The sequence below is a fragment of the Elaeis guineensis genome, chromosome 1 (genome assembly GCF_000442705.2).
Source record: "Elaeis guineensis isolate ETL-2024a chromosome 1, EG11, whole genome shotgun sequence".
NCBI classification, from domain to species: Eukaryota; Viridiplantae; Streptophyta; class Magnoliopsida; order Arecales; family Arecaceae; genus Elaeis; species Elaeis guineensis.
Window position 1 is genome coordinate 154,872,006 of NC_025993.2, and position 13,009 is coordinate 154,885,014.

Below are 13,009 nucleotides of genomic sequence, written 5' to 3' on the forward strand. Positions count from 1 at the left end.
TTCCTCGCGTCCTTCTATTCCTTGGCTCGAGCTCGAAGGCCGTGCCTCTCTCGTCCTTTTTCTTGTTGGCTCGGGCTCGCCGCGTTCCGTCTCTTCGCTTCCAGATCGATTTCGAGATGAAAGATCGGGAGGCCTCGAATTGTGCTCGCAGATCCGTGCTGTCCGGCGGGAATCTTCGGTGACGAGGGTTCGCTGTGGGATCTGAGTCGCTTAGGGTTAGGTTTCTTTGCTCGGTTTCTTGGGGGAGAGAGAGTATGCCGTCGCCGGGATTCTCGTCGTCCAAGTCAGAGAAGAAGGGGAATGCCGCCGCGAAGCCGGAGCAAAGGAGGGACCCGTACGAGGTTCTTGGTGTGGGTCGCAATGCCACGGATCAGGAAATCAAGAGCGCGTACCGCAAATTGGCTCTCAGGTATGTTCCCCTGATTTATCCTCTCCCACTTACATTTTATTTCGTTTTTTGTTCGTTCGAATCCAGTAAATGGAAACGTTAAAACATCATACAGGCAGGGTTTATGCCTTTGAAAACTCCATCTTAACGTTTACTTTTGTTTGTTTTCTTGCATTGTGATTTCAATCAGTCTCTTGTAGCATTAGAAATTTCTTTGATATATTTTATGACAAGTTTGTTTAAGAGAAGGGTTGTTTTTACTAGGATGATCACTCGTAATTGATCCTGCAGCAGCTAAGCATGAGTGTTATGAGTCTTTCTTTTCTTGATACTAGTACAAATTCCTGTTTTCTCAGATGCATGTAATGCATGGTAGTTGAATCAGTTAATTGTCATGAGAATTAACTGTGATATTCTGATTTATCATAGATTTTGCAGAATTTGAATGGATTGAAAAAGACATATCTTTGTGACTCGGCTAAGATGTCCGTTCAAGATTTGATTGTTGAGTTGCCCACTGGATCGTGCATCTGATATCTGGATGTTTGGATTTCACTTTTTGTGCAGAGAATTCAGAGAGGAAATCTTTTTTGAACTCGAAATGACATGAATATATTTGATCTTAGAATGAGGCTGAGAAAGAGTATTGGGTTTTATATCCTTTAGGCCATGTTTCCCATATATGTGGATGGTTATCTGTGAGCTTAATCTTGGAGTTGAAATTCAAAATCACTTTTCGGATGTATCACATTTTTGAGGATTTGTAATAATATCAGAGGAGAAAATATTAATATTATGATTGTACTGCTAGGAATGCTGAAAGCCGACAGAATGAGGCAAGCATATACCTTCAAGACAGGGGCTTCACTAAATGATCATTTTTGTGGCAAGCACCAGAGAACATTGTTACATTGTCAGAAATAAATTGATGTGGGGAATTCATTATATAAACCTCTACAGTCCATGGCATGGTCAGGTGTATGATTAACTATTAAGCACCAATTCCTTATATTCCTATCAAGTGTTAAAAAGTACAATGTGATGTCCTCTGTGCTTTTTTTCATGATAGCCACTCAATATCTTTGCAATTGAGCATGTTGACATGAGTGCAGAGCACAATGCTCACACCAACATTTATTCTTTCTGTCACCAATGAAAACATAATACTTGCATAACAAACACATAGCAATACTGACCCAAGGTTTTGGGAGTTAACTCAAGCACCAACGAAATTATTAGGCCTTACCACATTGGATTCTAACAAAGGAAGTCTTTGTTGAACTCAAGGATGAATTCTGTGCATTGATTCTACTAACCCACCCTACCCGCAAGCTGTGTCAAAGCAGTAAAGTGGGTCCATGCAAATGTCAAATGAGTCATGTAAAAGGTGCACTTAATCTTATGCAGGCCAAGTTGTGCATCTATCATCTACAACATTTTGTAGAATTATTTTCCCACATTTTGTGCTGCTTGGTATTTGCTTCATAGTTTTGAAGTGTTGCTTTTAGCTCTAACCATGATCCAAACTCTAGTCTGGAAAATCATCTGCGAACCCTTTTTTAACAATATAATCCACATTTCAGAGTATCACTTCATTGAACAGTGGTTTTGGATTTTTAGCATGCGAAATGAGGGCTTACATATAGTTCATATGCTTTGAATATTTTGTGAGTTTTGAACATATTGATCATTCTTTAGGGGATCTTATTTGTGTCATTGTAGATGTTCAATACTCAAAGTAGGATTTGGATCTTGGCTAGGGTTTGCTGTAGAATTTGCATTCTTTACAAGCTTTTTAGAAAGGACAAGCTTATTATTATATTGTCAAAAATCACAAATAGGTATGTTGTTCTTGTTGTGAAATCTTAAACTCTCTGTTTTGTTTGTCTTCCGGCCTCAAATCTAGGACCATGTACTCTTTAATTCTTATCGTAATTCCATGTTTAGTTATTTAAACTTCTTATCATGTGGAGAAACATTAAGGTATTTTGGTTGGTCGAAATTTTGAAACCAAAAGGTTTCATGATGTATAGTTGTTGATGATCATCTCGAAATGAACATATTTATGCATATAAGATATGTATTTGCAATATTTCACCTTCCAAGACTAGGAAATGTCTGTAGGACAAGGTAGTGGTATTTTTTGATTTTATGTGATAAGGTTCAAAGGTCTCAGTGCATGTCCTTTTGTAGTCTCTGGTTATTAGTCTTAGGTGATATGATATTTTATTATAGTTATGAGAAATTAATCTTCAACAAGCTTAGTTCCATGTTTCTGTCTCTCTCTTTGTTCACCATTGCCCAGTGAGGGTCAGATTTAAGCAGCCTTACCCCCTCATGTGGGGAGGTTATTTCCATGTTTCAAACTTGTGACACTTAGGTCACAATGGAGCAACGTTACCGTTGCGATAGGGCGAAAAACCACTCCTATATCACGGTGGTTTAAGCAGCATTTATGGTGAGGACCAGAATTACTTTTGGAGGTCGGCAAACTTTTATGCATTTTGAACCTCCAAAAATTCAACTGTCCCTCTCCTCTTATTTATCTTTCCTCATTACTTGATTTCTGGGACATCCTAACTGTTTAGTCGGCAGCAACCACAGCCTTTATTTTTGTTTATAATCATTGTGCAAATGGTTTCTGATGACTGAACTCAAGAATAAGTCCAAGTGCTTAATTAACCTAATTGTATACCATAACCATTACCATAACAGCCTTAACTCTTCCATTCAATTTGTACTGGACATTTTCATGATCTTTCTAACAACCTTCATCAAGTATTTATAAACTCATGCATACAAATTGACAATCCTTTTGTTTGATGTAGAAGAGTAGAATTTGTCTAATGAAAATTAAAAAAAACCCTTTTTATTTGCTTTGAATCTGATTGGAGAAGAGGATCGGATTGTCATTTATCTTATTGGGAAAGACTTGTCAATCATTACACAATTGCTATGCTTAATGAGAAACATTTGATGAATTGATCCAATGACAATCATCCATACAATGCCCCTCCTCTTAAATCTTTCTTTTCTTTCTTTCTTTTCTTTTCTTTTTTTTTGTGTGTGTGTGTGTGTGTGCGCGCGTGCTGAGCATGGTGACATTGGTGAAAGAGGGAAATGGAGTGCATCTTAGGTGGAGATGTGTAAGGGTGAAGACACACCCCAAGCCTTTGCATAGAATATAAGAGAAACAAATTATTAATCTCAATTTATGTGTGTTAACTTCATGCTGAAGTTCAGAAGTGGCACAATTAACAAATATGTAAGAGGAAACCAGTTAAGATATGATTTATTAAGTGTCTATAGCCTGGCCTGTCACACAGCTCTTTATTATCTGAAAGGCCTGATGTTATTGCTAGTTCATAATATATGCGTAAATGATTCTGATAATTTCTTTTCAATCACCATGAGTAGCAATAATTGGGAAACAATGATTCAGATAGCCAAACCCTAATGTTGCAAAGAGACTTGATGATTATGATGATGACTAATTTTATTGAATAAAATATTATTTTTTGATCATTGATGATTCTATGGTGTACAATATTGCCTTATCATGTGTTTTTTGTTTGCTTTTCAGGTACCATCCTGACAAAAATGCTAATGATCCTGCAGCAGCTGATGTGTTCAAGGAAGTCACATATTCATACAATATATTGTCGGATCCAGACAGACGACGTCAGTACGACACATCTGGTTTTGAGGTAATTTATGTAGGTCTATGCAGAAATTCTTTAGCTTGTGTTTAGTCACAAGATAGGTCATTTCAATATGGCTTGTTAAGTTTTTCTAGATATCTGCTGCGGATCTTTATTCTGTTCATCAGGATTATGTGTAGTTTTAACTCATACGCTGATTACCATGTTTAGTCACTGATCAAGGTTCCTTTATCCAGGCTGTTGAATCAGATGGCCAAGAATTGGAGCTTGATCTGTCAAGTCTAGGTACCGTGAACACAATGTTTGCTGCACTTTTTAGGTAAAACTGGCTTCGGTAGAAGTTAGTTGCTTAATGTTATCTATCTTCTGATATTCTATGCATTATGCTGTGATCCTTTATTATCATATATGTTTCATGTCTATTGCATGTCAGTAAACTTGGTGTGCCAATTAAGACAACTGTATCAGCAACTGTGTTGGAGGAAGCACTGAATGCTGTGGTAACCATTCATCCACTTCAGTTGGGGCAGTCTTTGTTCAGAAAGGTGAGCTCTCCTCCTCCTGTTTTTGCAGTTATTACATCTAATTTTGTGTCATCTCTAAATGTTTCAGTATTGCACAGGTAGAAAAGCAGTCTGCGCATTTTTATTCTGTAGAAATAACAGAACAGGAGGCGAGGATGGGATTTGTGTGCCGAGTGCAATCAGCTGATAAAAGCAAATTCAAGGTCATATAGCTAGTAGAAAAGATGCAATCTTTTGTGTTTTAACTGCATTAAGGTTTTACATGTGATGGTTTAAAGTTTGAAGACATAATTATCTTTTTAAACAATATAACAATAAATATGAATGAGATTAGCTATCGCTCTACTTCAGTGTATAATGATCCGTTTGGATGAGATATCTCTAAATTTAGTTTCTTTTGTTTTGTCAAATATTTTAACTGCATAAAGGCCTCTTCTATTCCTTCTACTCTCATTTTATTGTATTTTTTTTTTTTTACAACAAAAGATAAATTCAGGAAATTTAATATTTACATCTAGGAACTAATTAAAGCTGAGTTTCCTGTATCAGGAAGAAGTTGGTGATTTAGCCTTAAGGACAAGGCTACAAGATTTTTGTTCGAGTAAAGAAAAAAGGGTGCAAATGCAAGGAGGAGAAGAACAAGAAAAGGGAATATTGAAATAAGTAGAAATAAGAGCAGCCTGGTGTACAAGGTTTCCACCATTATGAGGTTTGAAAGGGTCAAATGTATGCAGCTTTACCCCCACATGCGGAGAGATTATTACCATCTTTCAAACCTATGACCTCCAAGTCATGATGGAGCAATATTACTTTGGTGCCAATGAGTAGAAATAGTCTATAGATGGATAATAGAAGGGACACCAAAACAAATTTTCTTTTTTCAAAAATTAATTATTGTTTAAGATATTTGGATATGACCTCATTCCTAACACAAAGAGATACCTAAATGACACCAAGGACAGTTAGCCCAAAACCATCCAAATGCAACCAACCATCTAACTAGAAATCCTGCAACACAAATTTACTAAAAGTATGACTTCAAATTGAACCAAAATATTGACTTTGCTCGACCAATTTTATGGATTCTTAAGGTAACTAAAACTCTATAAACATTTTTCTGACTTTCATCTCTTAAGTGAATTTGGAAATGCATAATGCAATATTGATAAAAAAAACTTTTCGGATGACCTCCGAGCCCTATATAAAGAGGCACTACTTGACATGAAAAGACAATTATGATAAATCCAAAACCATAATACAACTATTGCAAAACACCAAGAACTTTTTGACACAAATCTTCTGAAAATAGGACTTCAATCAACCAAAACTTCTACTTTTCTCATCATAAGGACTTCCCAATTAACCAAGGTTCAGACTTCCTATTTTGAAGAATTTTAACTAAGATTCTGTAAACATTTTTATGATGTTTATTGCTTTTTTAAGTCCAAAAACACTTAATGAAGTAAATTAAACAAACTAATATATAATTTATGACAGTTTTGCGTGTGGAAGTGTGCTGCCACCAATTAGCAATTTGAGTTGCCTAGGTGGCATTGCTATAAATTTAATTCACATATTATAAGTTATGAAACCTTAACCATCTCAATGCATGATTGAAAGGTGGGGGAACAGGATGTAAGGAAGTAAATGCTGGAGTGAGGAGATTTGAAAGCAGATGGGGCACCTCTGTGAAGCAGTTCCAGCTATTAAGGATTTAAAATCATTAAGAATGTCTTCATCGAAGAGCAAAATTTTATACTATAGGTAACCAACCAATAAGGCTGAAAATGGATCAGATTATCAGTATTATTCATATCCATTTGTGTTTTTAGTTTATCAGTAATGGATACAATACATATATTAATTGGATGTTAAAGTCCATATCCGTATTTGTTTAAAAATGGATGTAGATGCAAATTGGATATTGGCAACATGGATATAAATGCAGATAAAAATCACATTGTTAGAATTTATGAACAACCAAATTAGAGATATTACTACACGGAAGGTGACGTAAGTAAAAGGCATTAATATTGTCATTTGTTTTCTTTTGAAGTTCATAAGAACTATATAAGACTAAGTAGGATTGCAAACAAAACTAGATATTTATATATGGATCAAATAGTTGTCTCTCCATGTCTATATCCGTTTTTATTTGACGTACACATATATGGATCTGAACAGATTATCTGGTCCACTCATTGTTAGATGCAGAGGAAATAGGGTTTGTTACAACTTCCAACCTAAGTTCGCCAAGTGCCCCTTTCTATTTCTTATTACCCGACAATCTTTTCCTCTGTTTCTATCATCTATTCTCATCATTCTTCACTTCATTCATTTTCTTTGATCTCTTTAGCACAGATTTAGCTTATCTTAATTCTTAAGGGCCATAGGCACTGTTTGGTTGGTCTTTTAACATCTTAATTTCCTCCTTCCTTTCTTCATCTGTTTATTTTATTTTTATTTTTTGGGTGTGGTTAAGTGTTGTATGTTGGTGTTAGGTCAAGTCTTGTGCTATGGTCTTATGTTTTTCCTCATAGTAGTGATCATGTTGTGGGTAAACACTGAAATCTTGAGTTGGCATATCTTGTAGGCAAATTTGCTGGAACTACATGCTGTAATGCCAAATATACTTAAGTGTATTTTAACCTAATGACTTGGAATCAATTTTCAAAGTAAAGCAATTTAAAAATGAGTGCATGTTGTCTCGTCTATTGTACTTCGCCTCTATTGATGTATTTGAAAGTGAATTTATTCCTGCACACAAATTATACCATTTGTGCATGTTTTTCATATCGCATCTAAAGCATATATATTTTCAAAGATTAGTTTATGGCTATTAGAGTGTCTCAATTGCAATTAACACTATTATCATTCAAATGTGCTATTTTGCTTGCAGTTATTGTACTTTGAGCAGGAAGACAATGGTGGATTGAGTCTTGCATTACAGGTAGGTAATACTGGAAGTGAACAGTTAAGGTTTCTAGGCGCCTCACTTTGTTATTACCTACTTTATTTCTTGCCAACTCATTATTACTGATTAGCATATAAACTTTGCGTTATGACATTTATGGTGCTCTTCATTTGTCTTTAAAATTCCATTTTGGTATAAGATATGTCATGTAGTGGTACTGATAAAATGATAATTCATCCATATTGATATGTCATGTTGTAACATGTAATACGGTGTAAGGATCTGGAATAGGAAATGCCTGTACACAGATTTTAGAAGATGTTTCTTAACTATTTCTTGATACTTTCATGTACAGACATTTAATATTCATTTGCAGCTGCAAATGTTATATCATCATCGTTGTTATTCTGACAACTGCAACCTTTTTATCAAGCAGAATCATCTTTTACATTATGTTGCAGACAAATTGTAGATTAGTAGATGTGATCCAGTATATATCATATTTTGATTGAAAGGACTTAATATATTAGTGGATTAGATTTCGTTGGTAGGATGTACATATCTGACATCCAGTCTGGTGCAGGAAGACAGTATAAAGACAGGGAAGGTTACTTCTGCGGGAATGTTCTTTCTTGGTTTTCCTGTTTACCGTTTTGATCATGGTAACTCGGTAAGGAGAATGTGCATTAAGCATCTTGCGAGCAAATTTTAGTCTTTCAGAGTGCTGCTTCATGGAACTTTTTCTCTTAATTTGAATATTTCATTCTCCTAGATGGCAATTGCAAGGGATCCAGATGCTGCCTTCTTCAAGAGATTAGATGGATTTCAACCATGCGAAATAAATGAGCTGAAAGCTGGCACCCACATATTTGCTGTGTATGGTATGTTGGTTGTGTTATGTGCCACATACGTGCCAAGCTATGATGATATGCTTTATATTTATCTTCAAAAATCTTTTTCAGGTGATAACTTCTTTAAAAGTGCAAACTACACGATAGAGGTCATGTGTGCTGAACCATTTTCAGCTGAAAAGGAAAAACTCCGGGATGTAGAGGCAAAACTTCTAACTAAAAGGGCAGAAATATCTAAGTTTGAGACCGAGTACAGAGAGGTGTGTTGCTCCTACTCTAAATAGTGCTTTTTTACATGTATGCATTTTTTTCCCCCAATATCTACCTTTTCATGGTGGCATTTCTGCCTTTCATGTTTGACAGGTGTTGGCGCAGTTCACTGAGATGACAAGCAGATATGCTCAGGAAATGCAAGCTGTGAGTTCAGCCTGTGGTTCCGTTGGTCATTTGTTTTCTTACCCCCATTGATCTTTTCATATAATATTTCTTGTTGATTGCTGCTTTAGATCGATGAGCTCCTAAAGGAACGGAACTTCATCCATGCCTCCTACACCAACATTTCACCTCTAAAACGGAATTCAAGTAGCAGCAAGATTAGAGCTTCATTCAGGAGGTCTAAAAGTGGAGATGACTGCCAAGCAAGAGAAAAGAAATCAAGGGACCGTCCCAAAAGGAGGAAATGGTTCAATATTCACTTGAAGGTGGACAAGCGGAAGCCCTGTTGAACAAGGTGGGAGATTGTTCAGCTATTTAGCCCGCTTTATTTTTCTTGCCTATTCGCATTACGTTTTCATCTAGTTCATCGTTGTAGGTCTGCCGGTTCCTCCGGTGTCTGAATATTCACACGTATGCTCAGTAGTAACATGCAGGAAATCTGTTGATCCTATCTTCGTTCTTTTCCCTACATTCCTTGTCATTATTTGCTTCTATTCAAGGGTTCTAAATAGACGTTAGCAAAGAGAATATTTTAGCAACCCTTTGCTTGCATTTTTTCCTTTGGAATCTGCTCTGCCTTTAGGTTGAAGCGGAGGGATGATGTAAATGCTAGAACTTAAAGTTGTAGTCCGTGTCCATGATCAAATTTGTATTATTTTCAGTTCTCACTAGTGAGCAAATTAATTTACTTGTCCATGTTTTTCTCTTTCTTTTTATCTATAGGCCGTCCGAAATGCGACTTGTCCTTCCCATCATGATACCTTGTGGTGGGTCTTATAGAAGTATGAATCAATTAGATTATGTTTCTGGTTTCTTCCTTTAACAAGGGAGGCATTATGCTTTATCTACAAAGCAAGCAGGTGGATACTGTTGAGAGTCACCTGTTTGAAGTTTGAACCATTTCTTGCTGCGACTTTTGACCATTCTTCAGAAAACAGATCCACCTCTGGTGCAGAGGTACAACGAGTCTTCTGGACCTCACATGGTCTACGTTTTCCCAAAACAAATTGAGTTCGGGCCAACAGAGAGGCCTCAACGGCTGGATGCAAACCTATAGGCCTTGCCAGGATGATCGAATCATCAAGACCCCCAATAAAGCTGGACTTAAATCCATGAGAGAACGAGTGAGTTTGGCTCAATTAGAGGCAACAAATTGTGTTGATAAATCTTTTAATCCACCGAAATATGTTCCAGTTTCTGACTAAATAGGAGTCTCACCAGTGCTAAAGCATTTTCGTACTTGTGCATCTGGCCGTCGTTAGCAGTCAAAGGTGGCGAGGATAGTCCGCATTGATTTCGGGAAGTTAAGATTTTAAGGAAATCGGATGTTCTACCATTAAGAAATCAGTTATGCTAATGACAATGTTTCTGATCGACGCTGATTGATTAGTTTGTGGTGCCTTGGAATTGTGGAGCAACTCTGCTGTTTCCAGGGCGGACCTGTGCCGAAAATCCGAGCAAAGTCTCCTCGGATGGTATTCCGAATGGCCTATATTCTGCACAATTCCAACAGAAATACCCTAACTCTGAAGAGTATGCAATCACAGGATTCCTTTCGTTTCGTCACTTGTATGTCAAACCAGCAATATTAAACCCTGTTATCTGCCATCTTCGTTGATGCCATCCACTATCCTAAGCTCCCTTGACAAGCATTCAAAAACTTTCAGTTTTCACTCGATATCATGGGCGATAGAATCCTATTCACCGTGACCACCTGCCTGCCATCGGCTCTGCTCGAGGTTCTTGTTTGTGAGGAAATATAGAATTCCAAGTTGCAATAGAATAAATGACATTGCATTGATCTTATCGGCGTCTCACAAGCACTTGGAAGTCGGACAGAAGAGGTCTCATGCGTTCCCTGTGATCATGCAACATGGCGGAGCCTAATTTATAGCTGCTTCACCACATTCCAAAAAGTATTATAGCTGTTACACTGCAGAATGCCAAACAAAAACACGAGTTTCGATAGTAACGGATTTCAACATCTAACTGATGAATGAAAGGACAAAAATTATGAAATACAGACTACACAACAAGAAAACATGATGTCTTGCATTTGCCTGAGATTCCAACCGACACCATCGCATGACAACATAACCTCCGCTCTCAGCTTCCCAAGCCAAAATCTAAGACCTCCGTGACATACTGAAACATTATAATTCCCCTCTCTCCGCATAACAGGAAAGAAAATCTTACGTGCCTATCTCCAAATCGTCTCACATTGCAAGAATCAAAGAAGGAAAAATAGGCGGAAATTAAGATTCAAACCTTTTATTAACCAGACCAGACCAGATGAACAGGTTGGCATCTGCCTGACACTATGATCATCACGAGGTTTTATATATCCAAATAAATATGAAATACGACTTGTATGTGGTGACAAACTGCAGAAACAAAAAAGAATTTTGATCTCCCATTCTCATATCCTTTGGTAATAACAAACAGATTAATGTCAACTTCCCACTCATAATTCCACCGCACTCGCCTCTCATCAACCAATAATCTATTCCAATCCAAATTACCAGCGTCAAGAAATGACGACGACCATAACCACATCTCATCTCCTCTCAGACTTACTAGTTATTGAAGTTGTCGCACCTCCGCCGGACCTCTCCGTTCCTCCCGGTCTTGACCCCATACACGCTCAGCTTCTCCATGGCGTGCACGAAGTCATTGAAGAAGGCGGTGTTGTTGGCGGCGTAGAGCTCGACGAAGGGCCTCGTCCTCCAGTCCGACATCAGGATCTGGTCTGAAGCCAGAAGCCCCAATCCCCCGGCAAGGTTCTTGAAGTACATGTTGTCGAACTTCCCCGGCGTCATGATGTCGTTGAAGGTGGAAATGGTCGCGTCATTGATGTAGTTGGCGCACGCCTTCTGCAGCGCCTTGGCGAATTCGGGGCTTATCGAGGGATCGAACGCGTTCGGGCCGCCGTTGTTGTAGTTGTAGATCCGGTTGGCGAACTCCTTGCAGTGAGAGAAGCCGACGGTGTGGGCGCCAGAGAGGGCCACCATCTCCTGGACGGTGAAGCCCTTGGCGGCGAAGATCGAGATCATCTGGGAGACGGTCATGTTGGGGCGGGGGAGGTGGCCCTCGACGGTGTCCGCCTTGGAGGCGAGGGCGTCCTTGCGCCCGAGGCGGACGTGGTAGAAGGGCCCACCGAGCATCGTGACGAGGTCGCGGGTGGCCAGGGCGAGGATGTCGGCGCAGGAGACGACGCCGGGGCACTGGATCTCCAGCTGGGTCTTGGCGCGGACCACCACGTCGAAGCCGTCGCCGGGAAGGGAGAGGTTGATGTCGGCATCGCGCTCGGCGCGGCTGAAGGCGCCGCTCGAGATGAGGATGGAGGCGTCGCAGCCCCCGACGAAGCAGTCGTGGAAGAAGAGGCGGAGGGTACCGGCGCCAGTGGTGGGATTGGCGATCTGCTTGTTGGTCACCACCTGCGTCACAATATCCACCACGCGGGGGCACGTCTTCTGGTAGTAGTCGAGCGCCAGCTTCGCGGTCGACGGCGCCGGGAAGGACAGGGCCACCACCCCCGCGAGCACCGCCGCGAGGAGCGCCGAGGAGTGCTGGAGATGCCTCGCCATCCTCTCAAAATGTCGGTACTTTTCCTCCCTTCTTCTGTTGGGGTCCCGCAGAATTCCTCCTTATTTTATTGAACGGATCTGCCTCCCCTGAGGACTCGAGGGCCGGGGTCCGATGAGAGAGGAAGCAGATTGGTTCCGTTTCGGGGAGAAGAAGGGAGAAAGAAGGATCGAATGGGGGAGGAAGAGAAGGGAAGGTAATGGGGGAAGAGGGGAGGTGGTGGTGGGGAGGGGTTTTAGCGGGGAGAGGAGAAGGGGAAGGATCTAGGAGTCTGGGGGGGAGCTGGGGAGTGGTTTTGCTTCGGATATGTTATGATGGGACCTCTCGAGATGGTGAGCAAGTAACAGAGTGCGACAGAGAGGGCGTGCATCACGGAATGACAGAGGCGCGCCACGGCACATGGGATGGAGTGGAGAGAGGAGACAGCAAAAAAAAAAAAAAAAAAAGTTTAATTGCCTCGAAATGGGGGGAGTGTGATTTGCGGACCGTTCGGATTGTGTTAATCTAAGCGTAAGGTATCATCTAAGTAAAATATCCATCTTGGGGTGAATTACATGAGTACCTTCGGAAGTCAAGAGCTATCCTAGGTGTGTGCATGGTGGACACCTGTAGAGGTTTTGTGGGTCCCAAACAGAGATGGGTTCGTGTCA

At 39.8% G+C, this 13,009-nt stretch overlaps 2 protein-coding genes across 3 annotated transcripts; one reads left to right on the forward strand and one right to left on the reverse strand.

Moving 5' to 3' along the window:
* LOC105039153 (chaperone protein dnaJ 16) lies at positions 1 to 9,468 on the forward strand. 2 transcript variants are annotated; one of them, XM_010915181.4, is made up of 12 exons: positions 9 to 409; positions 3,972 to 4,095; positions 4,287 to 4,369; positions 4,484 to 4,595; positions 4,673 to 4,777; positions 7,474 to 7,524; positions 8,072 to 8,158; positions 8,261 to 8,369; positions 8,451 to 8,599; positions 8,703 to 8,756; positions 8,846 to 9,069; positions 9,151 to 9,468. In XM_010915181.4, exons 1-11 carry the CDS (start codon positions 255 to 257, stop codon positions 9,062 to 9,064), a joined length of 1,248 nt encoding a protein of 415 aa, XP_010913483.1. In that variant the 5' UTR covers positions 9 to 254; the 3' UTR covers positions 9,065 to 9,069; positions 9,151 to 9,468. The 2 variants fall into 2 exon arrangements, with proteins under 2 accessions (XP_010913482.1, XP_010913483.1); XM_010915180.4 differs by having other exon boundaries at positions 1 to 409; positions 8,846 to 9,468.
* A 1,695-nt stretch (positions 9,469 to 11,163) lies between these two features.
* Positions 11,164 to 12,626, reverse strand: LOC105039154 (peroxidase 63). Its single transcript, XM_010915183.4, has one exon. The coding sequence runs from the start codon at positions 12,359 to 12,361 to the stop codon at positions 11,351 to 11,353; it is 1,011 nt and encodes a 336-aa protein (XP_010913485.1). The 5' UTR covers positions 12,362 to 12,626; the 3' UTR covers positions 11,164 to 11,350.
* Between the last annotated feature and the right edge of the window lie 383 nt (positions 12,627 to 13,009).

Coding starts and splice junctions, on each gene's coding strand:
- LOC105039153 (XM_010915180.4), top strand. CDS start 255: ATGCCGTCGCCGGGATTCTCGTCGTCCAAGTCAGAGAAGAAGGGGAAT. Junction 4,596..4,672: donor GGCAGTCTTTGTTCAGAAAG/GTGAGCTCTCCT, acceptor AGTATTGCACAG/GTAGAAAAGCAGTCTGCGCA. Junction 8,370..8,450: donor CCACATATTTGCTGTGTATG/GTATGTTGGTTG, acceptor AATCTTTTTCAG/GTGATAACTTCTTTAAAAGT.
- LOC105039154 (XM_010915183.4), bottom strand. CDS start 12,361: ATGGCGAGGCATCTCCAGCACTCCTCGGCGCTCCTCGCGGCGGTGCTC.